The sequence below is a fragment of the Myotis daubentonii genome, chromosome 4 (genome assembly GCF_963259705.1).
Source record: "Myotis daubentonii chromosome 4, mMyoDau2.1, whole genome shotgun sequence".
NCBI lineage: Eukaryota > Metazoa > Chordata > Mammalia > Chiroptera > Vespertilionidae > Myotis > Myotis daubentonii.
The window spans coordinates 109,252,275-109,279,973 of NC_081843.1; the positions used below are offsets into that span (position 1 = coordinate 109,252,275).

A 27,699-nucleotide genomic window follows, 5' to 3' on the forward strand; every position below is an offset into this window, starting at 1 on the left:
TGTTTATAAAGCACCTGCAGTGTGCCAGGCATTGTCCTGGGAGCTACGAATCAAAGACAAATAAGAACCTTAAGCTGGGTTGGCTCAGTGGATAGAGTGTTAGCCTGCAGACTGAAGGGTCCCAGGTTTGATTCCAGTCAAGGGCACATGCCTGGGTTGCGGGCTTGATCCCCAGTAGGGGATGTTCAGGGGGCAGCCGATTAATGCTTCTCTCTCATCATTGATATTTCTATCTCTCTCTCCCTCTCCCTTCCTCTCTGAAATCAATAAAAATATATTTTTTAAAGACAAGTAAGATATAGTCTCCACCTTTAAAGAGCTCAATGTCTAGTGCGAGAAGCATAGCTGCCTCCAATAACTAAAAAGCACTACAGGAGCCAGAGAGCGAGGGTGCCTGACCTGGTCTTGAGGGGCCGAATTCAGAAGGAGGTGATGCCTACACTGAGTTTTGGGGCATGAATAGGAGTTAACCAGGTGGGGGGAAAAGAGTGGAGGTGCATCTATGGGGGCAAGGCAAGTTCTGGATTTGGGGGAGGGGTTTTGTTTTATTTTAGCTTCCCAGGGAAGTTAGCGGGAGGAGAGGACACATAAGACTGACTTTTAAAAGTGAACATTTCTTCTCTTTCTCCCTTCTTTCCTGCCCTCATAACCATCCAGCAAAATTCAGAGATGGTAGAGTGCTCCCTGGGGCAGGGCGCAGGCTCCTCCGGACTCTGGCTCCGCCATCCCTGGAGCAGTGCCCTACCTAGTCAATGAGCCAGACGGCTCAGGCCCACACGGCAGTCCAGCCGGCAGGGAGGGGAAGTTCCACCCAGCCACTACAGAAATCTCTTCGGCTTTGATCCCATTGGCCAAAACGTAGTCATCTAGTGGCCAGAAGGGCTCGGAAATGTTCTATTCAGTTCCGTTGTATGCCTGGCTCAAAAGCAAGAATTCTCTTACTATAGGACAGAGGACGGCAAACGTTCTCTGCAAAGGGCCAGATAGTATTTTTGGCTTCGTAGAGTCTTGGTTATGTATTGTTGTTCTTCTTTTATGTTTTGTTTGTTTGTTTGTTTTTACAACTCTTTAAAAATATAAAAACCATTCTTAGCTTGAGAGGCTATGCAAACAAACCATAGGCCAGATTGGGCAAGTAGGCCGCAGTTTTCCAATCCCCACTATAGACAGAGGATGAGTGTTTGGGGAGGAGCGTGGCCATCTCCTGCATGAGCCGTGCAAGATTATAAACCACTCAGAGAAAGAACCTTGACTGTTCACCTGTCTCATCTCAGCTTCGTGCTTGGCCCATGCAGTAAGCGCTTAATGTTCATGACTGATGAGTCTGTGAATGAGTGAATGAATGAATGAACGAATGAATGGTAAAGGAGGTTAACTTACCAAAAACAGTTTGTTAACATCCCACCTGGTTCCAATGATAGTCTCTCAGCATGGGTTTTTATTTGAATACTAGAAGCCCAGTGCACAAAATTTGTGCATGGAGGGGGGGACCCTCAGCCTGGCCTGCACCCTCTCGCAATCCAGGATGCCTCAGGGGGAGTCCAACTGCCGGCAGTCAGACATCCCTCTTGCAATCCAGACAGCTGGCTCCTAACCACTCACCTGTGCCTGCCTGATTGCCCCTAACCACTCTGCCTGCCTGCCTGATCACCCCTAACCACTCCGCCTGCCTGCCTGCCTGATTGCCCCTAACCACTTGTCTGCCTGCCTGATCACCCCTAACTGCTCTCCTGCCTGCCTGATCACCCCTAACCGCCTCTGCCTGGGCCCCGCCCGCTGTGGTGGCCACCTCTGCTTTGCCCTGCCTGCCGCAGCTTTGTCCGGAAGGTCGTTCAGCTGTCTAGTCTAATTAGCATATTTTGCTTTTATTATTATAGATTCCATGTTTTGAGGTGGACTTCCCTGATTGACCTCCACTGCAGGGGACAGCCCTGAGTATGCAAACAGATTACAGAGCCAAAGCCTTTCAGCTTTTCCCCAGATGCCCTTGGGAGCAGGCAGGAGAACCTGGTTTTGGTTTTGCCCTTTAAAATATCACGTGCTTGGTGGGAATGTCAGCAGAAGTGTCCAGGCTGAATAGGCACTTTTCACTTCCCCTCTCTCTCTCCTCCTTCTTGCTCAATATCCTGAGGACATAATAGCACTTTTCTTGTCTAAGTCAGCCTGGGGGGAGGGCGGGGAGGATCGCAAACATTCCCTGGACATCCCCGAGGCCAGGCCTCAGAAAGGGCCACAGTCCTTGGATTCCCTGTGCTGAGCAGACACAACAGCCAAAAGTGAGAGGGTGCCCGCCCCAGGCCCCAGGAAAACCCACTGAAGGAGGCCCCGCTCCCACCTCATTCTGCCGGAGTCAGGTAACAGCTATGCCCAGGTTTCTTCTCTCAAATAAATGTGCCATTTTCTTTACAGCAGGAGAAGGTGCCCCCTCCAAATTCGGCGGCACAGACTGTGCTGGCTGGAAAGGCTGAGAGAGAGGCACGTTCAGTTGGAAGATAGCAGGAGAGGCGGAAGTCAGGCAGGAAAACCCAGCCTCATTGTAGCGGAAGGGTGATCCGCAGATAAAAGTGTGTCATCTGCCGCTCTGTCACTGGATAGGGCCTCACGTGTTCCTATTCCAACCTCTGGTGCCGCTGGGATGAGATGAAGGCTTGCCCCAAACCAGACACAGAATCCCATCGGGCACAGACAACTTGCTTCATTCATCCTGCTTCTGACAGCCTGTGCTCATCCATCTTTTCTGATGAGAAGGAGCAAGTTTCCATTTCCCCCGGACCTTAAGATCTGGCAGGGGGTGGGGATTCATGGGAAATTTCTACACAGACGAAAACAGGGGCTACGCTGCTGCCATCAACCCTGCCTTCTCACGGGAATCCCAGGAAACCAGGACAGTGGGTGGCGGAGGGCTGCAAATCCTCTCGGGAAATATTTCAGAGCAGCACTAACTCCCACATTTGGTTAGAACCTTTGGCTCTCTTGTATAAATTGCTGCCTCTTCTAACGAATTCACAAGGTCTTGTCCCCCCCACCCCCGATTTTGGCCAAAAGGTAATTAAAAGAAGAAGAGGAAGCTCTGATTCTGCCTCCTACCAGCTGTGTGACTTTGGGGGAGTCACTTAACCTCTCTGTGCCTGTTTCCTCCTCTAAAATAACGAGGATAATAAGAGCACTAACCTCAGAGAGCCGTTGTAAGTGTACAAATTACATACATTCATGGTGTGATAACATATAATACTAGAGATCATTAATATTGGCCATTTTTAATATTTTGTCATCAGAGAGATTATTCTGTGTAGGAAAATAGATGGGTCTGTGAACACAGGCAAAGTCATGCCTGTGCTTTTCTGCCCCAGGCTGAGGCTGTCAGGAGAGGTTTCACTTAGATCAGTGGTCAGCAAACCGCGGCTCTTTGGCCCCTTGAGTGTGGCTCTTCCACAAAATACCACGTGCAGGCGCGCGAGAACAGTGCGAAGTTGACTTAAAACTTTAAGTAAAGTTTATTAAGTTAGTTTTAGGGAACGTTGTGGAGTGAAAGAAGATGTAGTGCTGAGGATTGAGAAAGGTATGTTGAGATGGTTTGGACATATAGAGAGGATGAACGAAAGGAGATGGACAAAACAAGTATACAAGATGAGTGTGGATGGGAGAGTTGGAAGGGGTCGACCTCAGCGAACATACCTCAATCAGATTGAGGACGTTTTCAGCAAAGGCCAGCTTAGGAGTACCCTAATTAAGTTAATAACAATGTACCTACCTATATAGTTTAAGTTTAAAAAATTTGGCTCTCAAAAGAAATTTCAGTCGTTGTACTGTTGATATTTGGCTCTGTTGACTGATGAGTTTGCCGACCACTGACTTAGATCAATCTACCAGGAGAGGCACAAACTTCAAATATTCTAATGCCCCAAGAAATTAATGATGAATGATAGGGGAGGGGGAGGGGGAGAGGGCTGTTCTTTCCAATAAAACCACATCTTACAAATGCTCTGTGAAAGGTGAGCATGAGTATCAAAGGAACTGAGCTGTATTGAAGGGACACCCAGGAGAAGTCAGCCTTCTGTTTCAAAGAGGAAAGCCTGGGAGGCATTTCCTGTCTCTTGGGACATTATTTTAAAGGCTCGGATCCGCGCTGCCCGCTTGTGTGTTTAACTGCAGCTGGGCTTCCAATGCTCCTCGGCTCCTGCCCACACCCAGGGGCCCCTTCCCTGGATTTCAAGCTCAGAAAGGCTGGTTTCTGGGCAAATTCTACAGCCTTGAAAGTTATGGCCGCCTCAGGGGGCAGTCACACTGCCACCTGGTGGTCTGGATGCTAAGAGCAGGCGATTGCTTTGAAGCTTTTTCTAGTCCTAATGTGCCTGAAGAATCGTGTTTTCCCTCCCTCGGTATCCATGTCAGCAAGAGAGAGAGGTCAGGGGAAGTAGGCAGAATATTCCATTTGTTTGGTGTGTTAGCAGAAGCAGCCTCCAGGTGACATTCTAAGAACAAGAGTGTGGGGGGAGGACGGTGGCGCACTGGCCTGGCTTAGGCTGCGGTCCCAGGGCTTGTGGTTAAGACTGTGGCTCCAGACTCAAGATCGGAGTTTGAATAGGGGCTCTGCCACTCACCAGCTGTGGGTCTCGGGTGAATGACTGCGCCGCCCCACGCTTTGGTTCCTGTATCTGTAAAGTGGAGATAACAGTATTAACCTCTTCATGGTTTGCTGTGGGCTCGGCGCCAGAAGGCATCCCCGGAGCCCTCTGCTATTGGTGGGACTGTGCCCGGGAAACAGTTGCAAGAGAAGCGGTGACCCACAGGTCATGCAGCACAGGGCGGCGGGAAGCCCAGTGGCTGCGCAAGGAGACCCAGATTCCTGTGCTGCCGCTACGAGCTGTGTGACTGCATAGGTCACTTACCCTGTTTCCTTTCCTGTAAAATGAAGAGCTTGAGTTCACTGATGTTCAGCAAGTTCTTCTTTCTCAAACACTATGATTGTAAGGTAATGCTCCCAAATAAAATGGGTCTACCTTTAAGGCCCATTTTGATTATCTTCCTTCTTCTTTTCCTTCCTTCCTTCCTTCCTTCCTTCCTTCCTTCCTTCCTTCCTTCCTTCCTTCCTTCCTTCCTTCCTCCCTCCTTCTCCTTCTCCTTCTTTTTCTCCTCCTCCTCCTCCTCCTCCTCATTCTCATTCTTGCTGCAGAAAGCTTTACTGGTTCCATTTGGTCTGTTGCATGGGAGATGGCTCCAGGGTGGTTAAAATAATGGCTAGTGGTTTTGAGGAGTGGCTCAGGCAAAAGTCAGACACCAGGAGATGCAGAGGGCCCCTCAAAGGCCTCTGGGCTCCGAAGGCTCCTGGTCCACTTGAGGGTGCGCCTTTCTAAGAGATACTGTCCCAGCCCAGCCTGGGGCCCAGCAGCCTGCGGAGGTGAGTCAGGTGTCACTCCTCTTCTTATGAAAGACGGAAGTGGTTCTGCAGGAAGTCAGAGCTGAGGGTCTGCGGGGCCAGAACCCAGGGCCTGCAGCTCCAGAAGGAGTGAGCTCAGGTTCCTCTCCAAGGCCATGGCGGCGTCCCTAGCGTCCTGCGTGCTACCCACTCTTCCTGGGGAGGCGTGAGCACATCCGGAAGAGGATGCAGGCACCGAGCTGGTTTTGCATCTTTTTTGTTGTTGTTGTTGTTGTTGTTAATCCTCACCCGAGGATATTTTTTCAGTTGATTTTTAGAGAGAGAAAGGGGTGGGGGAAGAGAGGCAGAGAGAAACATCACTGTGAGAGAGATTCATCGATCGGTTTCCTTCTGCACTCTCCCTGACTGGGGCTGAGCCTGCAACCGAGGTACATGCCCTTAACTGGAATCAAACCCACCACCCTTCCGTGGGCAAGCTGACACTCTATCCACTGAGCCAAAGATGGGTCAGAGAGCATGGAAAATTTCCCCTGAGGATAACTCTACCATATCCTCTGCTTTCCCTATCTTCACCGCAAAATAGACTATTCAAAATACATTCGTTTACCCTGTTATTCCAAACCACCAGGGCAGGTTTTGCATAGTTAAGAGATACTCAGCGCCCTTTCCCTCTTCTCTGCCAACTCACAGAAGAAGTGGCCCCCGCCCTCCAAAGCCACATTGTCACTGTGGAAAGAGAAGCCCAGAGAGAAGTGGGTGTGGGAGGCCCACAGATGCAGGTTGGAAAGGTGGTTGATGGCAGCCTCCAGCTCCGTGGAATAATTCTGACAAATTTGGGAGCTCATGGTTGTTTGACAAGAAGAAGTTAATGTAGAAAGAAAGAAAAAAAGAGAGAGAGAGAGAGAGAGAGAGAGAGAGAGAGAGAGAGAGAGAGAGAGAGAAGGAAGGAAGGAAGGAAGGAAGAAGGAAGGAAGGAAGGAAGGAAGGAAGGAAGGAAGGAAGGAAGGAAGGAAGGAAGGAAGGAAAGAAAAAGAAAGGAAGAAAGAAAGGCTGGTTCTGAGGATGGCTGAGATGGTTCTGAAGGTGATGACTGGAAAGACGCTGGAGGGTGGTCAGGTGTCCTTGGGTCTGTTCCGTCCAAATACTGTTGGAGCAAGAGGCAGATCAAATAAAAATATGAGGATCAGAGCAAGACAGATCCAGGATCCTAGAGGATCCAGGTTTTTAATCATTTTTGTAGCTGAGTACACCATGGGATGCCACGCCCTCCCAATAGCAGCCATAGCTGCCAGGCTGGTGATTCTCTATAAAGAAACCCTTTGAAGAATAAAGCAAGATGAATTGGGTCAGTGTGGTGGAGTTTTTTATTGTTTTTATTCATATTAGAAATTTGGCATTGACCCATTGTTGTATTTTAGCCACACTTAAGTCATTTAAAACGTTATAAAAGTTTTAAAAAATATTTGAATGAAATGAACATATTTCTGGACAATAAAATGTTCACCTATAAGCATGGTCTTATTGAAATGCTGTTTTCTCCTCCTTTTTGAGTCACTGCCATTGTATTTACCAATCACTATAACTCAGACAAAAAGAAAGAAAACATATCAACATGGGAAAATATTGAAACAATTTTATTATTTACAGCATTTTCATTTAACTTAATAATTCTCCAAAAAATAGTAAACTATTTTTTTCTAAATGTTTGGTTTGTATTATGGTAAAATATCCATAACATAAAAATTTGCCTGTTTAATTAAAAGGAAAATTATTTTAAAACAAGAGGTAAATCCCTGTGGTATTTTTATTCTTAGAAAACCATTTAGTATTTAGAAAATTACAGAACAGGAAGGGATTTTGCGGGTTTTTGGTTTTTTTCATTTTTTATTCTATTCTTTGAATTAACCATAGATGCGAACATTTTTTTTTTAATTTTTTTTTTTTTTTTTTTTTTTGCTTGTCTGTCATCCGGACAGAAAAGTTAATTTTATATGAATGCATTGCCATCTACCTCATTTTTGCCATGGGCCTTCCCAAATCATAGCCTCATTCCCGAGTCATATTGGTTCACACCCTCAGCCTCCCTCTGGTAATGAGTCCAAGCTAAAGCCAGGAGAACAATAAACACCACCCCAGGGTGACAATGGCTGCACCTGAATGGGGCACTAGGCCTCTGAAATCTGTTTGGATGACTCATCTCACTGCCTCAGTGGATAGTTTAGGGGGAAAGAAACTTAATATAGTTGTCTGCTTAAATATCCCACCCCTACAGCAACACATGCATAGACCAATCATCAAAAAAGCAAGCAGAAGTGTTTGTCTTCTCGTACTTGTTTCCCCTTTCCAGAATGCCTGTGATGTTTCAAAGTCAATCAGATGTTTTGGCTTAGAGCCCCACTCTGTCCCCTACTCTTGCTCTGTTTTCTTGCTTAGCTCAGATCTGCTATGATCACCTCCATGTGCAAAACAAAAATGTTAACACGTCACCTACAACGATTAGGGATTCTTGGACAGAAGGTCAATTACTAGGGTTAACAGAAAATGTTTTGGATCAGAGGGAAACTATTAAAAGATTTTAAATTCAAAATAGTAACTACACAAGAACAAAAGAAAGGCATGATTTCTATGGATAATTGACACAGAATTTAGAGTCAGACTACCTAGGTTCAATTCTCCTTCCTACCACATGCTTGCACTTAGTTTAGCCTTCTATAAAAATAAGAAATAACCAGGCTTTGGGACAATCCAATGAGATACTGTATATAAAATTTTGTTTGAAAATGTGATTAACAGCCCTAGCCAGTTTGGCTCAGTGGATAGAGCATCGGCCTGCAGACTGAAGGGTCCTGGGTTTGATTTGGTCAAAGGCACATACCTTGGTTGCAGGCTCCTCCCAAGCCTGGGCCCTGGTCAGGGCACATGCAGGAGGCAACCAATCAATGTATTTCTTTCACATTGATATTTCTCTGTCTTTCCCTCTCTTTTCCACTATTTTTAAAAATCAATGGAAAAAAATATCCTGGGGGGAAGATTTTTAAAAAGTGAATAATAGCTCTGATAATAAAATTAGCAATCCTATATAATAAAATGTGAATATGCAAATAGACCGAACAGTGAAACAACTGAACAACCAGAACAACCGGTCACTATGACGTGCGCTGACCACCAGGGGGCAGTGCAGAATATGGCAGGCATTGGCTGCAGGCAGCAGAGGGTGGAATATGGTGGCATCAGCCTCAGCAGGATGGTGGAGCAGGTGAGCGGGGGCACCAGACCAAGGCGGGGCACCGGTGACTGTCATCGGGGTGAGCCTCTGGTGGTTACTGAAAATTCTTTGCTCCCGCGCCACGGTCCTGGCTGGTGCTCGCACCTGCTGCCGGCGCCAGCCCTGCTCGCATCTGCTGCTGGCGCTGGAGCCACCACTCACAACCACTTCCCCTGTGCCCACAGCAGCCTCGTGGCCCACAGTTCCTTTCAAGGTGCACAAATGCGTGCACTGGGCCCCTAGTATGTGCATAATACCAAACTCCAGAATTTTTTGCTAACTATACAAGTGCACATGTTTGGGGGGCAGACTGTTGAGGTCATTGTACCCTGGGAATAAGTGATCTTAATAAAACACAGACTTTACACTAGATAGTGACAAAGTGCCACACACCGGAGCTAGGAGTCACAGCACTCTCAGAAGAAATGAGTGGATAGTGAAGACCCAGAGTAGCTGAAGCCGTCACGCACCTAGGAAAGGTGAGGAGGCGTGGGAAAGGGGAGGCTAGGTGCTGAGAACAGGATATACACCATGAAAGGCTAGAAATTTTGAACATCACAACTTTAATGAGAAACGGTGCAACCCACAGTAAAGAGCCATGATGCAAGAGATGAGCAAACTTGCTTGTCTTATGGTGAAGTCTTGTTGCTATGACTTATAGGAGAGAAAAAGTGAGGTCAGAGGTGTGAGGTGACTATGTTTTTAATCCTGATTACTCAATACTGAATGCAGTATCTTCAAAGAGTAAAAGGAGAAGAGGTAGAGTGGGAATGGAGGAAGTTAGAGAGAGGGTTTCACATCATCATATTCTGTGGAGTGAGTTTCCAAAATAGTGTCCGTCTCTCTTTGTGGAATCTTCCATAATCCTCCATTTCTACTGTTCAGTTTTTACTTTCCTCACGTCCAACTGTGGATCCCGCACTGATAAGCACATGCCACCTATCTTGATTCATTTGTTGAGTCTTCCTCTCCTAAGCTGTTCTCTTCACACAGGACTTTTCACATGCTGGGAAGGAAGTCTCTAGAAAACCCCACAGAGACTCATACCCCTGCCCCCACCCCGCTCCATGCAGACCATACACTTTCAGTTTCTAACTTCTCGTCAAGGACAGACGGAACTTGCTGCCCCGACTGGTGTGTGTGTGTGTGTGTGTGTGTGTGTGTGTGTGTGTGTGTGTGTGTGTGTGTGTGTTGATGTGGGTTCAGAGGGATTTGGGTGCTGAAAAAAAAGGGAACATAATATTTTTATTTTCCATGTCAAACAGTATCTCTCTGCCATCAAAAATTTTTGTTTCAAATGTCATGTTTTTAGCAAAGTGAGTTTTCTTTTGCTGCTTCATATTATGAAAATAGACTAAGTGCAAGAAGTAGTAGATGAAATTAAGATCCCTTTGAGGTGACAAAGTTGGAAGTACAGGGAAAATGACAGGACTTATATTATGGCGTATGTACATTAAATATTACCCTCACATCCAAGTAAGTCATTAGTAAGATATCAATGAAGACAATTTTCAATTATCTCCATGTTCACTAGTCAAAATCTAAATGACTCTCCTCCAATTTGGTATATTTAATTAATGCAGGGTAAGTGAATTATATCCTAAGCAAATATAAACTAAATTTGCTGAAAATTATATAAAAACAGAATAACAAAAATAAGTGGTTTCAGGACTGTTTTTGGTGTTCTGTACTCTCTACATCCTGTCACCATTCCATCAGCATCAAGAAGCCAAAAACTTAGAGCAAAACAAACTCCAGAAACACATACAAAGTCACATTAACTTCCTCATCCATTTATGCATAAGCCATCAAAGTCAACATTGTGTGCAAAGGCAATTTGGTGGGATAACCAGGCAGAAAAGGCTACAATTTGTATAATGATGGCGACTTTCAAGCTCTTGGTCTTTAAAGACAGAGTGTACACAAAAGCCTAACGGATCAGTACACGTGAGAGTTCAAGGTGACGCAGTCTGCGCAAGGTGGGCCATCACCATCTAAGCCAGTGGTTCTCAACCTTCCTCATGCCACGACCCTTTAATACAGTTCCTCGTGTTGTGGTGACCCCCAACCATAAAATTATTTTCGTTGCTACTTCATCACTGTAATGTTGCTCCTGTTATGAATCGTCATGTAAACATCTGATATGCAGGATGTATTTTCATTGTTACAAATTGAACATAATTAAAGCATAGTGATTGATCACAAAAACAATATGTAATTATAAATGTGTTTCCTGATGGTCTTAGGCGACCCCTGTGAAAGGGTCATTCGACCCCCAGAGGAGTCGCAACCCACAGGTTGAGAACCGCTGACCTAAGCTAACCAATTGCTGAACCACCTTGCTTTCTCATGTCAATCTACCCCAGAAGAGAGAACCAGGAGGAGCCGGGAAAGGGTCAGAGGAGCAGCTGCCTGAGCTAACACGCAGGGCATGATGGTGACACAGGGACATCTGCAGAGGTTTTCTCAGGCCATTTCCTTAGGGAACCCTGAGCACATGGCTCCCAGAGAGAACCCCCTCTGAGCTCTGCCAGGTGTTTTCTCCTTCCTGCGTTACACCTGAGAGCACAGAGCTGGCCGCTGGGGTTGCCTGCCGTTCCATCTCCATGCTCACTGGTCAGGGGTTGTCACAACCAGGGCCAACCCTGCTGCCTTCACCACCTGCTCCTCCTACCTGTGCCCTGGCCCAGTCGGCAGCAGCCTGCTCCTGCCCCAACAACACAATTTGTGGTGAGAGGCATGTTCCCACATCCTCTTGAAGAGGGGCCTGGTGCTGTCTCCAGCCTCAGAGGCTCAGCCAACTGGAATCCTTCACAGAGCGTTTGCCATGGAGTAGAGACTGTTAGGGAGAGAGTGCGTAAACATAGATCTGTGACCGGGGTTCAACACTCTTTAAGAAGCTTAGGAAATCATTTCTCCCACAGTTATCTCTGGGCTCAAGCGTGGTGAAATTCAAGTCAAGTCAGCCCATTCACTATGTGTGAATATGTGACACATAGAGTTCATTCTTGCATTATTGCTTATTCATTATTTTATTATTTTCCATATGAACAGCTGTAAACCTAATTTGCCCCCACCCAGTATTCTGGAAAGAACTGTGCCAGGTATCAGGGGAGTGCTTGTTTGGGTGGGTGGTGGCAGAGGGGTGCTTTTTTGAGGGGAAAAAATAAAACCAGGTCCCTGCTTTTACATCTCATTGGGGAAACAGAGTACACACATTTAAGCATATAACTCTTTAGACTGTGTTGATAAGGATGAAAAAGTTTAGTGCAGTTTTATTATCTATTAGAGGCCCAGTGCACGGATTCATGCACCATTGGGGTCCCTCAGCCTATGGGGATCGGTGGAAAACAGCAGTCCTACATCCCCCAAGGGATGGAGGTAGTAGTGCACGAAGTGGCAGGTGGCTGGGGAGGAGCCCTGGCCCAGGCTGGGTGCTGTGCCACTCCCTCTCATCCTGGCCCCACTGCGCCTGCCACCACCACCACTTGGTAGGCTCACTGCCACTCCACTGCAGTCTCCGTGCGCCCGTCCTAGGGCGATACTGATGAGCCCATGACCAAGAAGCAGCCAAGGGCTTGCACCTGGTCCGTCTCGATGCTGGTCCCTATCCTGGTCCCGGTCTGGGTGGGGGAGGGGTGCACAGGGGGAGTGTTCGCGGAGAGGCTCACAGTTGCACTCACCAGCCGTGAGCTTGGCATCTGGCACTCATTGGTCAGCTGAGCAGCGCTCCCGCTGTGGGAGCACACTGACCACAAGGGGGCAGCTCCTGTGTTGAGCGTCTGCACCCTAGTGGTCAGTGCGCATCATAGCTACCAGTCGACTGGTCAAGCGGTTGAACGGTTGCTTAGGCTTTTATATATATAGATGGTGGAACTTACCATCTACCATCAAGTACTGACTTTCAGCCAACTTCCATTAACTTGATTTTCACAACTAAAAACAATTAGAGTAGCTTTGTTATGTAATTGCTAAGAATAAAGAGTTCTTAAAAAGTTGATTTTCATATTAAAACTAGTGGCCTGGTGCACGGATTTGTGCACATTGAAAGGAAATTAATTAGAAGAAATATTTTAATATCGCTATTTACCCTTTCTCTATAATAGAAGTGTCAACCAAATTCACCATCAACAATGACAGATCGAAACCACACATGCAATTGGTACCAGCGAGAGCTTTATACGTATCGTATCGTGCATGCGCGAGTCAACATTTATTTTTAAATTGCCAGTACACATCATATGTACAGGCTGGTCAGTTGGTCGACAGACGGATGATCAGTCACTTAGACTTCTATATATATCTATAGACAGTTCCCTTTTCCAAGTTTACTAGGTATAACAAATCAAGTCTCTTTAGAGAAAAAAGACAAGCAACCACTATGCATGCGTGTGTGTGTGTCTGTGTGCGCGCGTGTGTGTTGTGTATTCAGAGGACTTGATCATGAGGAACATAGCTGTTGCTTTATTTGACCTAGACAACATAAACCAGTGAGGCTGAATATTATGGCAGCTCAGACAGCTGCTTGAGTCTATTACACATTCTTACCAGCCTCTTTTCTACCTCAGGGCTGGTAAGTTATCTGGCTTTACAAAGAACCTGTCGCTTCCCAGTCTTTTTGTGATACCTTCTGGTCAGTCCTTGGCCGAGTGGATCCTAAGTGTGAGCAGCATGAGCCATCGCCCCAGCACTCCTCACCTGCTGATTCCCCTCTTCCATACACCCTGATTCCAATTTCTGATGACTGAGCAAGCCTGGGACGCGCTTCCTGGAACATTTTCTCTTTACATCTGCACCTCCTTGCAGGCTCCTGTTACCCCCTGAGGCCACTATTCCTGAGCTCCTGTTCCTGGAAACAGTGGCAGTGGTAATCAGCATTTCAGACCAAATAAGTTATAGGGACTGACATGTTATCTATAATATTAAAAGCGTAATGTGCTAATTAGACCGGACGTCCTTCTGGACAACCTTCCAGACGAAGCTGTGGCTGCCGGGGTCCTGGGTGCCTGCCAGCAGCTGGAGGGAAGCCCAGGACCCAGGTGCCAGAGGGAGGCTGGTGCCAGCAGCCAGAAGGAAGGCCTACTCTTGCACAGATTTCATGCATTGGGCCTCTAGTCCAACATAACAATAAAATAATTTTAAAAGCCCACACACAGCAAAATTGATTAATGATGAAAGAGAGGAAGGAAGGAAGGAAGGAAGGAAGGAAGGAAGGAAGGAAGGGAGGAAGGAAGGGAGGGAGGAGGGGGGGAGGGAAGGAAGGAAGGAGGGGGGGAAGGAAGGAAGGAAGGAAGGAAGGAAGGAAGGAAGGAAGGAAGGAAAAGAAAAAAAGATATCAGTTTGGGTAAACTATTGATATTTCCTGTCTCTCCCTTAATTAAAAGTATTCATGTAATCAAGTGAAATTTTCTTCTTTTTCCATGGGCTTTATCTAGGGAATATTGAATGAATTATGAACCTGAGGTTGTGGTTAGAAATAAATGATAAAGATCTATTCAAGGGTCTTAGAGTTTGTAGACTGAGAACACAGCTAGGCAAAAACCCAGATGTTCCAAAGAAGAAAGAGAAGTTGAGTTTTTACTGTAAAAAGTGCATTCTTGAGAATAATCAGTCCTGCATTTATTAGCCTGAGATTGGTCCAGGACAGTGATCAGTCAGATGTCAGCCAGTCTGGATGAGGGATGCCAGGTGGTCTAGAGCAGTGGTCACCAACCTCTCGGACCTCATGGACCACCAGTTGGCCACCGCTGGTCTTGAGGATGGGTACCAGGAGCTCTGGTCATGGCCAGTGGTCTGGACAATGGATGGCAGATGGCCTGGTTAGCTGAGTCCTTCAAGGGGTAGTCAGGTTGTCTGGATGTTTGATAAATGTCCAGCTCTGTATGCAGGCCGTGTCACAGTACTGGAAAAGGTAAAAAAGTCTAAGTGCCAGGCTAGTTAGAACAAGAATACAGTCTGTCCCCATGCCTCAGCCCTCATAGTGGGAATAATTCAGTAGCTTGGGAAAAGGGACTCCAGGTTATGTACTCCCTGTCTTCACTCTTTCCTCAGGGAAAATAACAGCACCCATAGCACGGCCCGTTCTCCTCATGCTTTAATGACAAAAGTGACACAAACACAACTTAAGGGGTGAACTCAGGCTTCAAAGTTATTTTATATTTATTCCGTAGCCACGACCCATGGATGTTTTTATTTCCTGTGTGCTTTACAAAATGACACTCTACAGACATGAGACTTTTGAAGATAAGAAACTTTAAAAACAATCTCCAGTTGTAGCCTTCGTATTATTTAGTTTTTATTTATAGGTTTTAGAGTATACTCTATTATAAAAAAATGAAAAGCAGACTTTTTGTACAAATTGGCAATTATAAAAATAGTCACATGGACATAAAATACAGCACAGAGAATATAGTCAATAATTTTGTACGAACTGTGTATGGTGTTAGGTGGGAACTAGACTTATTAGAGTGATCATTTTGTAAGTTATATAATGGCTAGTCACTATGTTGTATACCTGAAACTAATATAATATTATATGTCAACTGGAATTGAAAAGATAAAAAATACATTATTTTTAAAAAGCAAACATTGTCCTAACTGGTTTGGCTCAGTGGATAGAGCGTCGGCCTGCAGACCGAAAGGTCCCAGGTTCAATTCCAGTCAAGGGCATGTACCTTGGTTGCGGGCACATCCCCAGTAGGAGGTGTGCAGGAGGCAGCTGGTTGATGTTTCTCTCTCATCGATGTTTCTAACTCTCTCTCTCCCTTCCTCTCTGTAAAAAATCAATAAAATATATTAAAAAAATAAAAATAAAAAGCAAACATTGATAAGGTGTCTTCATATCACTGTTATACAATTATACATTATTCCCACCCTATTTTCTAAGTAAAAAGTGCCCTAGAAAATGAAATGAATGTTCAACCTACAATGAAGTCAAGATAGGAAAATGTAAAAACAAAAAAGTTAAATCATGTTTGACTTTCTATCATTAAGGAAGAAATCTGGCTAATATTGTTCCGATTAATGGTTAATCTGGGTGTTAAAATTTTATCTAATAAACTTATTAACAGTGATAATTACAAAATAACCTCTAAAGCTAAGCAGTCAGTATAAGTGATTAAATAGTTGTAAGTCCAGGCTACTTGATTTGCCAGACATATTAGTAAGCTCAGGTGTTGTTACCATTTCTTCAGTAACAACATAAGAACTTGCTCTTTCTTAACCTGTCCTTCAGCATCCAGTGAAAGGTTTCAGAATGCGCATAAACTAAACTCAAACATACTAACTCTATTATGTTATCCAGCGGTATTTGCCTCAGCTATAATTAAAATTAGGACATGACAGTAACAACTATAACTTCACAACATGGCCACCTGAAGGAAATGATGTAATGTGACTGGTGAATTAGAAGATACAATGATGGCAGACAAGCAATTCTTGATCGCATAACATTACACACACTAACCCATGTAATCCTCTTTTGAAAAACAAGCCCTGTGAGAAATAGATACGGTGATTATTTGCATCTTATGGGTGAAGACAACTTAGTAGGTAAATCGCATGGCCAGTCAGTGGGAAAGTCAAGGTGTTCAGCCAAGTCGATGATCCCAGAGCCTGTGTCATTAACCAAGACGCTGACCTGCCTCCTGGGCCTGGCTTGACATCTGAGACAAGTTCCAATGGCAAATCAACCACTTCCATATTTTCTAAATTAAAACCAGGACGTGGAGTTTGACAATGGGTTAGTGTGTTTCCTGGGGTTTCCCCCGTGAAATTCAAGATGTGAAGTTGCTAGCATTAAGTAGGAACTCACTTAAATCCCTTGGTTTCTGTTCCTCGCCGACCTGCGGGAGGAGGTGGACTAGGTGATTTCTACAGCCTGACTTGCTGCATAAAAAGAGCAAGCCCTCCTATGTACCAGGCACTCTTCCATGTGTTTATGAATATTACTTTATTTATTCTTCCCAGCAGCCGCCCTATCACAGGGCCTTATTCTCACGACAGAGGTGAGCAGATGAAGGCCCAGGGAATTTCTGTTCCTTGCCCAAGATTAAATAGTTAGGAAGATTCAAACCCAGCCGGTCTGGCTCCTGAGCCTGTGTTATTAACCACTCTGCCTTGTGGCCTCTTGTTACAAAATCTAGAACAAGTTATAGACCTAGAGTAAGTCTAGAGTGAAAGCATGCTTCCCCAGAAACAGACTTTCTTCCTGGTGGTGAGCAAATTCTGGTGCTGACACTTCTTTATATATATATTTTATTGATTTTTTTTACAGAGAGGAAGGGAGAGAGATAGTTAGAAACATCGATGAGAGAGAAACATCGATCAGCTGCCTCCTGCACACTCCCCACTGGGGATGTGCCCGCAACCAAGATACATGCCCTTGACTGGAATCGAACCCGGCACCCTTGAGTCCGCAGGCCAACGCTCTATCGACTGAGCCAAACTGGTCAGGGCTGGTGTTGACACTTCTTTATGCTGCTTGTGCTCAGGTTTGAAGTTCTCTGCAGCTTCCATCTCCCTGGAGGCACAGGGCGGTACTTGTCTTCTCCTCCCCGGAGCCCCACCCCCAACACCCAAACTCTCCCTGGTCTAGGTCTTCAGGGATCGATTGGATAGACTGAGGACTTGAGGGAACCATGGGGCTCAAGAGAGGCAAGGTAGAAAACAAGATGTTTTCAGAGACTCGGCTATCGGGTAGTAAACTAAAGGAGCAAAATTCAAGCTGGAAACTATTTCTCTCATCTGGTTTTCATCGCCTGCCCAGGTTCCTTACCCCCAACCCGCAAATACACACGGGCTGCATTTTGGCAGGAGACAAACTCCTGCTGAGGGCATCATTGCTTTGAAAATCACTGTTCACAGGATTCAGCTCAGTGCCAACCTGCATTCCCCAAATCTGTATGAAAAGCCTGGCCGGGGCCCAGGTGTTGTAGGACACAAAGAGAAATGAGACAAATTCTGGGTTTCGGAGCCTCAGAGGGACCTGAGTCTGCATCCCTGTGCTCACAGTTGCTGGCTGTGCATCCGTGAATGTGCTACTTAACATTCCTCATGATAAGAGTTCCCATCTAATGAGCCCCTGCTGTGGGCCGGGCAGGCACTTGACAAATTCCATCTCTACTGTGCATGACAATTCTGGCAGGTCTGTGTCATCAGCCCCATGCTATAGATGATGCCACGGACGCCCAACTAATAAACTAGGATTCCAACCAAGTTCTCATGATCTTTCCACTATGTCCTCTTGCAGTTTTAACCTCACGTTTCTTTTCTGGGAAATGGAGTTAGGTATTGACATCCCCCCAAAGCAGGAGATGAGCCACACAGGTACAAGCATGATTCAGAATCAAGCACACATATGTACACACTACACAATGGTTCCTACTATTATGAAAGGAAGTCACATTTGCATCACATGTATAAGTGTCTGAGGTGATACAGCAGTTAAGAGGACAGAGCAAATCTCCCCAACCGGACAGGGTCTGGTTTTGTGGTATTCAAGTGGGCCCTTGGGAGATGAAAAGTGCTTGGGTGTGTGGCAATGGGTGGTGGGGGTGGGAAGGAAGAAAGCGTTTTCTAGGTGAATCTGAAAGCACAGAAATAGAAATGGTGATGGTCACGCGTGTATCTCCAATGTGTGTTTTTTTAAAGCTTCAGACTTTCAAATATCCTAAAAGATCTAGAATATTCTAGAACTTGCATTTGAGAGACAGACCAAACACACCATAAATTCTATCAGATTACGTGGGACTATACCCACAGAGAAGGCTCAGTGCCTGCTCTCTTTACTAAGCAATAGACAAGGAGGACAGACGCTCTGAGAAGGAGTGGCCGGTGTCATTATAGAAGAGGCAAGACCGGAGAAGCTAGAAGTCGGAACATGAGACTTCCCAGACAGTCTCTGCATCCTTGTCACCTCCCCTGAGTGCCCCAGACTGTGTCCCCTAGACAGGACCAGTCCTGGGATGGAACACAAGCTGCCCACTGCACTGGTTCCAGTTAAATCATTAGCATTAAATAGAAAAGTCAGTAGGAAAACTCTTTTTTATTACTTACACATAAAATGAGTGGCTTTTTCTGCCCCGTCTCCCTGTTAGCAGGCTGACCTGAACTGTGGGTGGGTCAAGAGAACTCCTGCGAACCACAGAGATGCTGAGCAAGGCCATGCCCGGAAAACATGCAACCTATGGGCTTACTTTCATTTTTTAAGTGCAGCTTCTACTTAAGAGGCTCATCAGTGAAATATGGAAGAAGTCGTTTGTTAGAGACTCCCCTATTTTTTCGAGTGAAATAAAGTAGACAAACACGAAGGGAACGGTCAATTCAACAAGCTAGCGAGAGAAACAGTGGCAGGAAGGGGAAACAATGAGTTGTGACAAACAAAAATGAGCATGTCAGTCTCAGACAACCCCAAAAAGTGCATGCACATGCGCCCTCCCCCTTCCAGAAACTCTCACAACGTATGTTGCCATAGAGGAAGGCCAGTGTTACGATATCTCGCTACCCAATCAGCAGCACCGCCGGCCTCAAACCAGGAAACCCTGTCAAGTGCAGCATTTTCAACTGTGAAGGGCGAGCTGTTCTCACCGGTTTTTGTTCCCCATGCTTGTAGGATGGAAAAGCAGATGTGAAGTCTCTCATGGCGAAGTTCAGCGCGGTGGGCGACCCCACGGAGGAGGTCTCGGCCGGCAGCCGACCCTTCAAGGTCACCGGGCAGAATTCCCCCTCAGGACTCCAAGCCAAAAAGAACTTCTTCAACAACCAAGGAAATGCCAGCCCTCTGACGGGACCCAGCAGCATGCCCAAGTTTGGGGTCCCAAAGCCACCTGTGGGGGTGAAACCTCCTCCTGAGGAAAAGCCGGAGCCGGATCCCAAACCCCCGTTTCTGAAGCCCGCGGGAGTGGGCCAAAGATTTGGATCCCCGGCCCCCAGAGACCCCGAGGGGAGAGCGGCCTTTCTGAGGCCCGTAGGCCCCAAGCCCAACCCGCCCAGAGAAGATGCCAAGCCCGCGTTCCCCCGGCCTCCTGGGAACAAGCCGGCGCTCCACGCTGGTGTCAACCAAGACCACGACCCAAAGCCACCGGGCCCGAAGCCCAGGCTTCCCCCTGCAGCCCAGGAGAGCGACCAGAAGCCAGTGTTCCCTAAGTTGTCTGGGGTGCAAGGCAAGTTTGGGTCAGCCTCCCAGGACCAGGAGCCCAAGCCCCTCTTCCCCAAGCCCCCCTTTGGCCCGAAGCCATCCCCCAGTCTCGATGACCCCCACGAAGGCGAGAGCCCCACTAAGAACGCGTCTCCACTCAGAGGACCCCCGGCCCCCCCAGGATTCAGGTCCAAAACAGGCTCTTTCAGGCCAGCGAGGGAAGACCCAGACACCAAAGACCAAGGAGGCGAGACGTCAAGTTCACCTTTCCCTGGCGTGGTCCTGAAGCCGGCCGCCAGCAGGGGAGCCCCGGGCCTCTCCAGAAAAGCCGAGGACAGGAGAGAAGACAGGAAGGTGGATGCTGCTAAGAACGTGTTCCTGGGCAAGATGAGCCAGGAGGAGCCGCCTGCCTTGCTCCCTAAGACACCTTCCAAGGTGACGATGGCCGGGCCCTGGGGCCAAGGTCAGGAAAAGGAAAGGGGAGACAAGAGTCTCGCCACCCCTAAGCAGAAGCCCCTGCCCCCCTTGGCTGTCCTGGGCCCCCCTCCACCGAAGCCCAGCCGACCCCCCCACGTGGACCTGGCCAAATTCCGAAAAGCTGCTCCTGCGAACAGTAAGTGCTTCTCTCGTTTCTACTTCACGCGTTTGCTTCCCCAGCAGCAGGCATCTTCGCTCCAGGGGGAAGCTGGTGATGAGGAAGGATCCATCCCCGGTGGCTGTGGGGGTGACCACCTCTTTGGGATGGTTTGGCTTTGGTGTGGGAGCTCTGAGAGGGAGGGCTGGCTTGGGGGGTGGAGGCAAACTCATCCATTTGATTTGATACGTGGTTTCGCTTAATGATCATCTTTTCATTGACTTCCTTAGTTTGGTTTCATTTCTGTTGAATGGGACTGTGGTGTGTCACTTGTACTACCACTAAGGAGTTAGACGGACAGATGAGGCAAACCCTAAGGCGGCGATGCTCATGCGGGGGCGATTTTGACACCCCAGGGACATTTGGCAAATGTCTGGGGGCACTTTTCATTGTCACAGCGGGAGGGTGCTACTGGCATCTACTGAGCAGAGGCCAGGGACGTTTCCACACACCCTACAATGCACAAGGCAGCTCCCCACGACAATTATCCAGCCCCAAACGCCAACAGTGCAGGGTTCAGAGACCCCCTCCTCCCAGGGACTATAAATGCCCACAACTCCATCATGTTTCCTAAGCCCAACATTCAAATAAGAGGGCATCAGGGCCCTTGTGAAACTGCACTTTCTGTTTTATGTCCAGCTGCTTCCTATTTCTCAAGGTAAAGCTCTCTGAACTTCTCTGATTCATAAAGTAATACATAGCTCAGATAATAAGCCAGAAAAGGGGTACATTCTTCTTCTGGGGGGACAGCGCATTTTCTAGCAGAGAGGTTTCCACAGTTCTATGGCACTCCCATCATTTGATCTGAGGGACTTGGTAAAAAGTTGTAACTCTGCATAGCCATGAGAGTAACTCACTTATGCCTGAAATGATGAGTATTTTAGGCAAATAATGTGTAACTGCTGTGTATTGGGGGGGTGGGGCTGGTGTTGACAAGTGACCACACCACTATTGGACATATTTTTTTCCTTACAAAAGCATGGTCTGATTAAAGCTGCTCTAGGCATAAGGTTGTTCTTCTTTTTTGGCTTCATAGAAGTATTTTGCAATCAATCTGTGATCTTCCTGAGATCAGCATTTTCAGTGTTGATCAACAGATTGGTGACCCAGCCTCTTATTAATCTATCATGCAGAAAGCAGGTGTGCAATGACCCCAGGATCCACACCTTCTAGAAAGACTCAGGCTTGTTGCACTTGTCACCTACCCATTTCAATACTGGTCCCTAATTCAGAAATGTTAGTTTGGGGAAGACCTTCTACAAGGCCCCTTCTTATCTCTCTTTCCTAGTTTCTCTGTATCTCAGGTGTTAAGACGTGCTGTCACTCGTTCCATTTCATGGCTCTGCTTCACGCCAAGGAAACTGTTCTGAGGTCCGGCAGGAATCCTTGGGAGCTTGCTCCCAGTTCTCCCTCGCTGTGTCCTACAGGGATTGGATGGTGGGACCCCGTTACCTGGTGTCACACTATTGAATGAGTTCTCACAGATGCTAATTGAGTCCTCTTGCTGGCTCTGCAGTCCTGTCAAGGTCAGCAATGAGCTGATTTTCAGTGCAATGTAGCTCCCAGGGACCCAGGCACAATTGCTCAGTATTCACGTTGATTCTTGCCTTTCTCTTTCCCTTTACAACCCTTTCCCCCATCCTTACATGCCTCCCCACTGCGCAGGTCCCCACCACACGGTTTGGATTCTAAAACCTCTCATCAGTGTACCCCACTTCCAACCTCTGGGCCCTGGGTGTATGTTATGTTCCAAAATGGACCCCATTCCCTCTTCACCCACCTTTTCACAAATCAGAACTCAATTTTTAATCTAAAGTGACCTCCAGTTGGTGTCAGGATAAAACAATCTGTTTCATAAATTTAAACTCTGAATAACATCCCTTTAAAGCACTCACTTTTTTCAATTTGTTTTTAAATAGAAATCACATTTATCTCAAAAACACAGCAAGTGTAAAAAGGTGTAAAATGGAACATCGTGAAAAGGTGTCTTCAGTCCTTTCCTGCCTTTTGCTGGGTCTTCCAGGCCTCGGCCCCACAAGAACAACCACTCTTCTACTTCCCCCTCTATCCAAAGTTTGTTTATGTTTACACAACAAATAGAAATACAGATACTAGCCACCCCCCAATTTTTACTCAAGAAATAGAATATTATATGCAATGCTCTGATCTTTGTTTCTTAAAAACACTGATAAATCCTGTATGTCTTTCCACATTTTAATGAGAGGTAACTGATTATTCTTTAAGCTGCACAGTATTCTGATAAGTGGATGACTCACCTAATTAATTTAACAGTTTGTATTATTTCCAAACTTTTGCAGTCAGAACATTATACAGAAAAGAGTCTTGTATATGTATCATAAAATAAACATTTATTTTCTGAACACAGAGAATTTCTTAATAGGCAGATCTGCTACCCTGGCTGGTTTGGCTCAGTGGATAGAACGTCGACCTGTGTACTGAAGGGTCCTAGATTCGATTCTGGTCAAGGGCACATGCCTGGTCAAGGGCTCAATCCCCAGTGCGGGGTGTGCAGGAGGCAACCGATCAATGATTCTCTCTCATCATTGATGTTTTTTTCTCTCTCTCCCTCTCCCTTCCTCTCTGAAATCAATAAAAAGATATTTTTAAAAAAAAAAAAAGTCAGGTCTGCTGACTCCGGATCCTACCACTACTATTTTCCTTAATCATGCTAAGCAATTTAGCATTCCATCTAGGAAGGTTAAAAAAAATACCAGAATTAGAAAGCATATAGTGTCCAAATTAACTAAAGCTTCATCAAATCATTTTGTAGGCGTTCAAAACTCTAAAACTATTTTCTTAGCTTTCCCACCTGATTCTTTCCCTTCAAGATTCGTGTCCAATTCCTTAAATCTCATCTTCAGATCTACCCTCCGTCTTTATCATCTTTGTCCAATATAGTAACCATTACAAATATGTATCCCTTATTGAGGACATGTTATATATATGATACTCATTACCCTGTTAATGCCAATGAAACAGGAATTCTGTGAGGTTAGGTAACCTGCCCCAGGCTGCACTGCGACTGAGTGGAAACAGACCTTGTCCTCCCTCTAGAGCCTAGGTCCCCATCGCGACCCTCCCTGCTGTGCTCCCTCTCTTGAAACACATGCTAGGGATAGAATGAGATAATAAATTAAGCATAAATGAAACCCAAAGAATCCTCATTCTTCTACCTCTCTTCATCTCTTGGTTGAAATGAGTCTTTTTTTTATTTTTTTTTATTTTTACTATAAATACTGCTATAAATTGAATGAAGACAGACCAGTCCACTTAACATTATTTATTTGGAGCCCAGAAATAAAATATTCCTGTTAGTTGCTCAGGTTTGTCTTCCCACCAGGATCTCTTTAATCAGAGTTTAAGATTAATACTCTCTGTAGCTTAGCAAGTCCTCTTTCAACAACTAGATAACGCTTACCAATAGCCTGGTGCTCAATTGAATTGCATTTCTATGCAAAATGAATATTATGCACAGAGTCCTTCTTGTAGATTTTCAGCTGATTTTCTTGTAAACCAAACACTTGAATATAACGTGGTGCTTTTCTGAATATGGAACTAATACCTTTCCCCACCCGCCCCGGAACCATTACAGGTTACAAAAGGCCCAACATTTTTAAACAATCCAAAATATCAGAATGTTCTTTGAACTAACATTTCTCCTGGCCCCTTCCGGTTCCGAGGCCGGTGGTGAAAGGACCTCCTCCCAGCGTCCCGTGCATGCCTGGCCCGCACAGCCTGGGTTGTGAGGACGCCCTGGCCATCTGTGGTTTGTGTGTAGGAGTGAGCAAGCCCTGCTGGGAAATAGTCCATCCAGTTTTGTTTTGTTTTTTCCTAAGCTTGTTCTTAACACTGGGGAGAAAGTAAGACTCATCTTTCCTGTGTTGGCTGTAAGAATGACCAGTAAAGCATCTTGACAATCGAAGGGGCAAGGTCAATGTCCCAGATGGCTTAGCAATGGGCCCCTCCTCAGCTACTTGTGTGCCACTCTATACATGGACAGCGGTTTTGAACCAAAAGGCCTCTGGCCTATTTTCGCCGGCAAGTAACTTTTTTCTAGGAGGGGTCAAGTTTATCCTTCATAGACCCCAAAGCTGTCACCTTTCTTCTTCTCCGCAGTCTCCTTTCACGTGTACTCTCTGAACATTGCCCATTAGGTATTTATAGACCAAGCTTTATATCGGCGTGTTGCTCCCAGCCAGGACAGGGCAAAGGGATTCACTGCTCAACCACATTTGAGAACCTCGGGGACAGGTGGATTCTTACACCAGGGTTTCTATAAGCATTGACACGTGAGTGCGCACTGGAGTCTAAGAGCAAGGTACCAAACAAGCAGATACTTTTTCAGAAGCATCTCACAGACGGGGCTCTTTCAGAGCACTGGGGAGCTGGGGGCGAAGCTCTGTGGAGTGGGACATTGTCTAAAGCAGTGGTTCTCAACCGTCCTAATGCCGTGACCCTTTAATACAGTTCTTCATGTTGTGACCCAACCATAAAATTATTTTCGTTGCTACTTCATAACTGTAATGTTGCTACTGTTATGAATCATAATGTAAATATCTGATATGCAGGATGTATTTAGGTGACCCCTGTGAAAGGATCCTTCAACCCCCGAAGGAGTCGCGACCCACAGGTTGAGAACCGGTGGGCATGGCTTAGCTTCGATGGCAACAGACACTCCGCATGCTGTTTGCTGTCATTATCTAGGAGCCTGGTGCATGCTCTGTGGCTGGCATCCACCCTTACCTTTAGCTCTAGCCCAAGCCCGGGCTATTTCCCTGGGAAAGCTGTGTTCCGTGAGACCTGTCAGTCTTCCCTCTATCCCTGGCTGAAACTTCTGAGGAAACACTCACTGTCAATCTGGCAGCTTACCTGGGTTTAACTCCGTAATAGAAATGCCTTGGGGAGAGCCTGCCCTTCCTAATCGCACTGGTCCAAGGTCAGATCTTAAGAGCTGCCTACTCTCTGTCTTCTAAAACTCTCTCTTCTGCTCTTCTAAGATAAACCAGCTCCTCAGTCTGCCCTATTGAACAACCTGCCTTCTGCTGTATCATATGCCAACAACATCCTTTGGGCTTTTATTATCCAATGTTTTTGTCATATTCATAAGCAATCTACATGGTCTTTATTTTTATCTTCTGGCATTTCATTTTTCTGAGGAGAAGTCTGAGACCATCCTGAATGTCTATCTTTGAAAATGATTTACTTTTCTATCTATATTCCCAAAGAAATCTCTGTTCTTAAGGCTTAAAACTTAGCCAACATGTCTGTGTCAATCATTCTGTCATCAGTATTTTATGAGAGATGATGTTCCTCTGAGCTCAGGGGTTTTCGGTTCCACATGCAGAGGGGTCACACCGTTTTTGTGACTGATGGATGATAAATGCATCTGCTTGCTCTGAACCAGGGTGCTACACGTGTCTTCCTTTGAGAGCCGAGCTTTGAGTCCTGCATTGCCTTTAATCCACTCTTCTGTGGAGGGAAGGGTAGCTGTGCTGGTCTGGAGGGCAGTCCTTGCTAGAGATCCAGACTCTGTTCCATTATCTGAGGCCTCATCCAGTGCCTGGTGGCACTGCCAGGCCACCATGACAGCTCAGCCCCCTCTGCCTCTGCTGTGACCCTGTCTCAGCACTTAGGGCTTTCTTGCTAGAACTTTCCTCTTGACCAAGCTGCTCAGTCACCCCCAAGTTCATGCCTCCAGGCTGGAGCGTATGAGGGAGAATGCAGAGGTTTTTCTAGGATCACTGTCTCTGCAGTGCTGCTCCTGAGCCTGGGAGCACATGGGAAGCTCCACTTGCCTCCCATGGCACCAGAACCTTCTGCCTCCTCCCTTAGCCACCACGTTTTGAAACGTATCCAATGAGGTTATTTTCCTTTGCTTGTGTGGTAACCACTAGTGAATTTGAGATAATGCTTATCTCGCCTTATTTTGTTTTCACTATTTTATTTGGGAATTGGAGGAAGAACATGCCAGAAGTTCCCTCCCTCATTATTTAATACCAGCTCAATATTTCCATTATAATCCAGGGTGAGCAATATTTCTAAAGGACCATCAATTGGCCCCTCCACAATTGGAACAGAGGAAACGCACATGAATTGAGTGCCCACAGCCAGCCTGGTTTTACATCCTCTGGTCTATGTTTATTAGTCAAGGACTTGGAGGACCACTCCTAACCCTTCTCCAAGTCTTCTATTCTGAAGAATATTCTGGACCCAATCGCAGCAGGGCAAGGGAGAGACCCAGGGGCCTGAGGGAGCTTCATCTCTGGGTTGTGGATAGCACCTGACCTCCGCTCACCTGCAAATTTCCAGACAGCAGTCCTATTGTAAGCCTTTACCAGCCAGTCAGTTTATGCTGAGACTAAGAGAGGAAGGGAATACTGGATGGGAAAATGAGCCAAGAGAGGGAGAGGGCCACTGGGGTTGACATATGGGGAAGACACCTTATTTCTCCTCCGGCCTAAGTTATCCTGCCATTGAGAAGGCCCCTCAGCAGGGCTAGGTTCTCAGTTCCCTGCTCAGTGCTCCATTTGATCTTTGATTTCTTTTCTCTTAACCGCTCAGATGCCAGATAGTCTTTTAAAATTGATGTGAGCACAGCAATAATCCACACACCATTTGATTTATAGGAAAACATTTCCTTACAGAGATATTCACCCTGCTTATAAGAGGGACAGTCACTTTTCTTAGTTATGGAAGAGAAATTTCTGTAAAAGCTCGTTTGCAGCAGCATGCCATGATTTACCCCATGGTAACAACTTCCTGTGATCAAGAGACAGGAGTTGGTATGTTGTTAAGCCACTTACAAAGGAAAATATAGAGATACTAGAGGCCTCGTGCACAGATTTGTGCACCGGTGGGGTCCCTTGGCCTGAGTGTGTCTGCGGGAGGTTGTCCAGCTGGAAAGGGACCACGGGAGAGCTCCAGGGAGTATCCGGCCCATTTCACCCAGTCCCGATTGGCTGGACCCAGCAGTAAGCTAACTTACCAGACACTTAGCATATTAGGCTTTTATATATATACTAGAGACCTGGTGCACAAAAATTTGTGCACTGGCGGGGGGGGGGGGGATCCCTCAGCCCCACTTGTGCTCTCTCACAGTCTGGGACCCCTTGGGAGATAACAACCTGGTGGCTTAGGCCTGCTCCCGGGTGGCAGAGAGCAGGCCCAATCCCTAGGTGCCTGCCCTGCAGCCCCTGGTCAGGCTCAGAGCAGGGCCGATTGGGGGGTTGGGGTGCTGCCCCCTGTCACGCACAGAGCAGGGCCCA

General features: G+C 46.5%; 1 protein-coding gene across 3 annotated transcripts in view; it reads left to right on the top strand.

Annotated features, from left to right (window-relative positions):
- FYB1 (FYN binding protein 1) overlaps positions 1-27,699 on the top strand; it is a 150,848-nt gene that overhangs the window by 38,284 nt on the left and 84,865 nt on the right. For 2 of the 3 annotated variants that reach the window (XM_059694893.1, XM_059694891.1), the window contains exon 2: positions 19,255-20,392. In XM_059694893.1, coding sequence (XP_059550876.1) covers positions 19,255-20,392 — 1,138 coding nt within the window. Of the gene's footprint in view, positions 1-2,201; positions 2,355-19,254; positions 20,393-27,699 lie in introns of those variants that run through there. The other variant, XM_059694894.1, reaches the window with a different exon arrangement.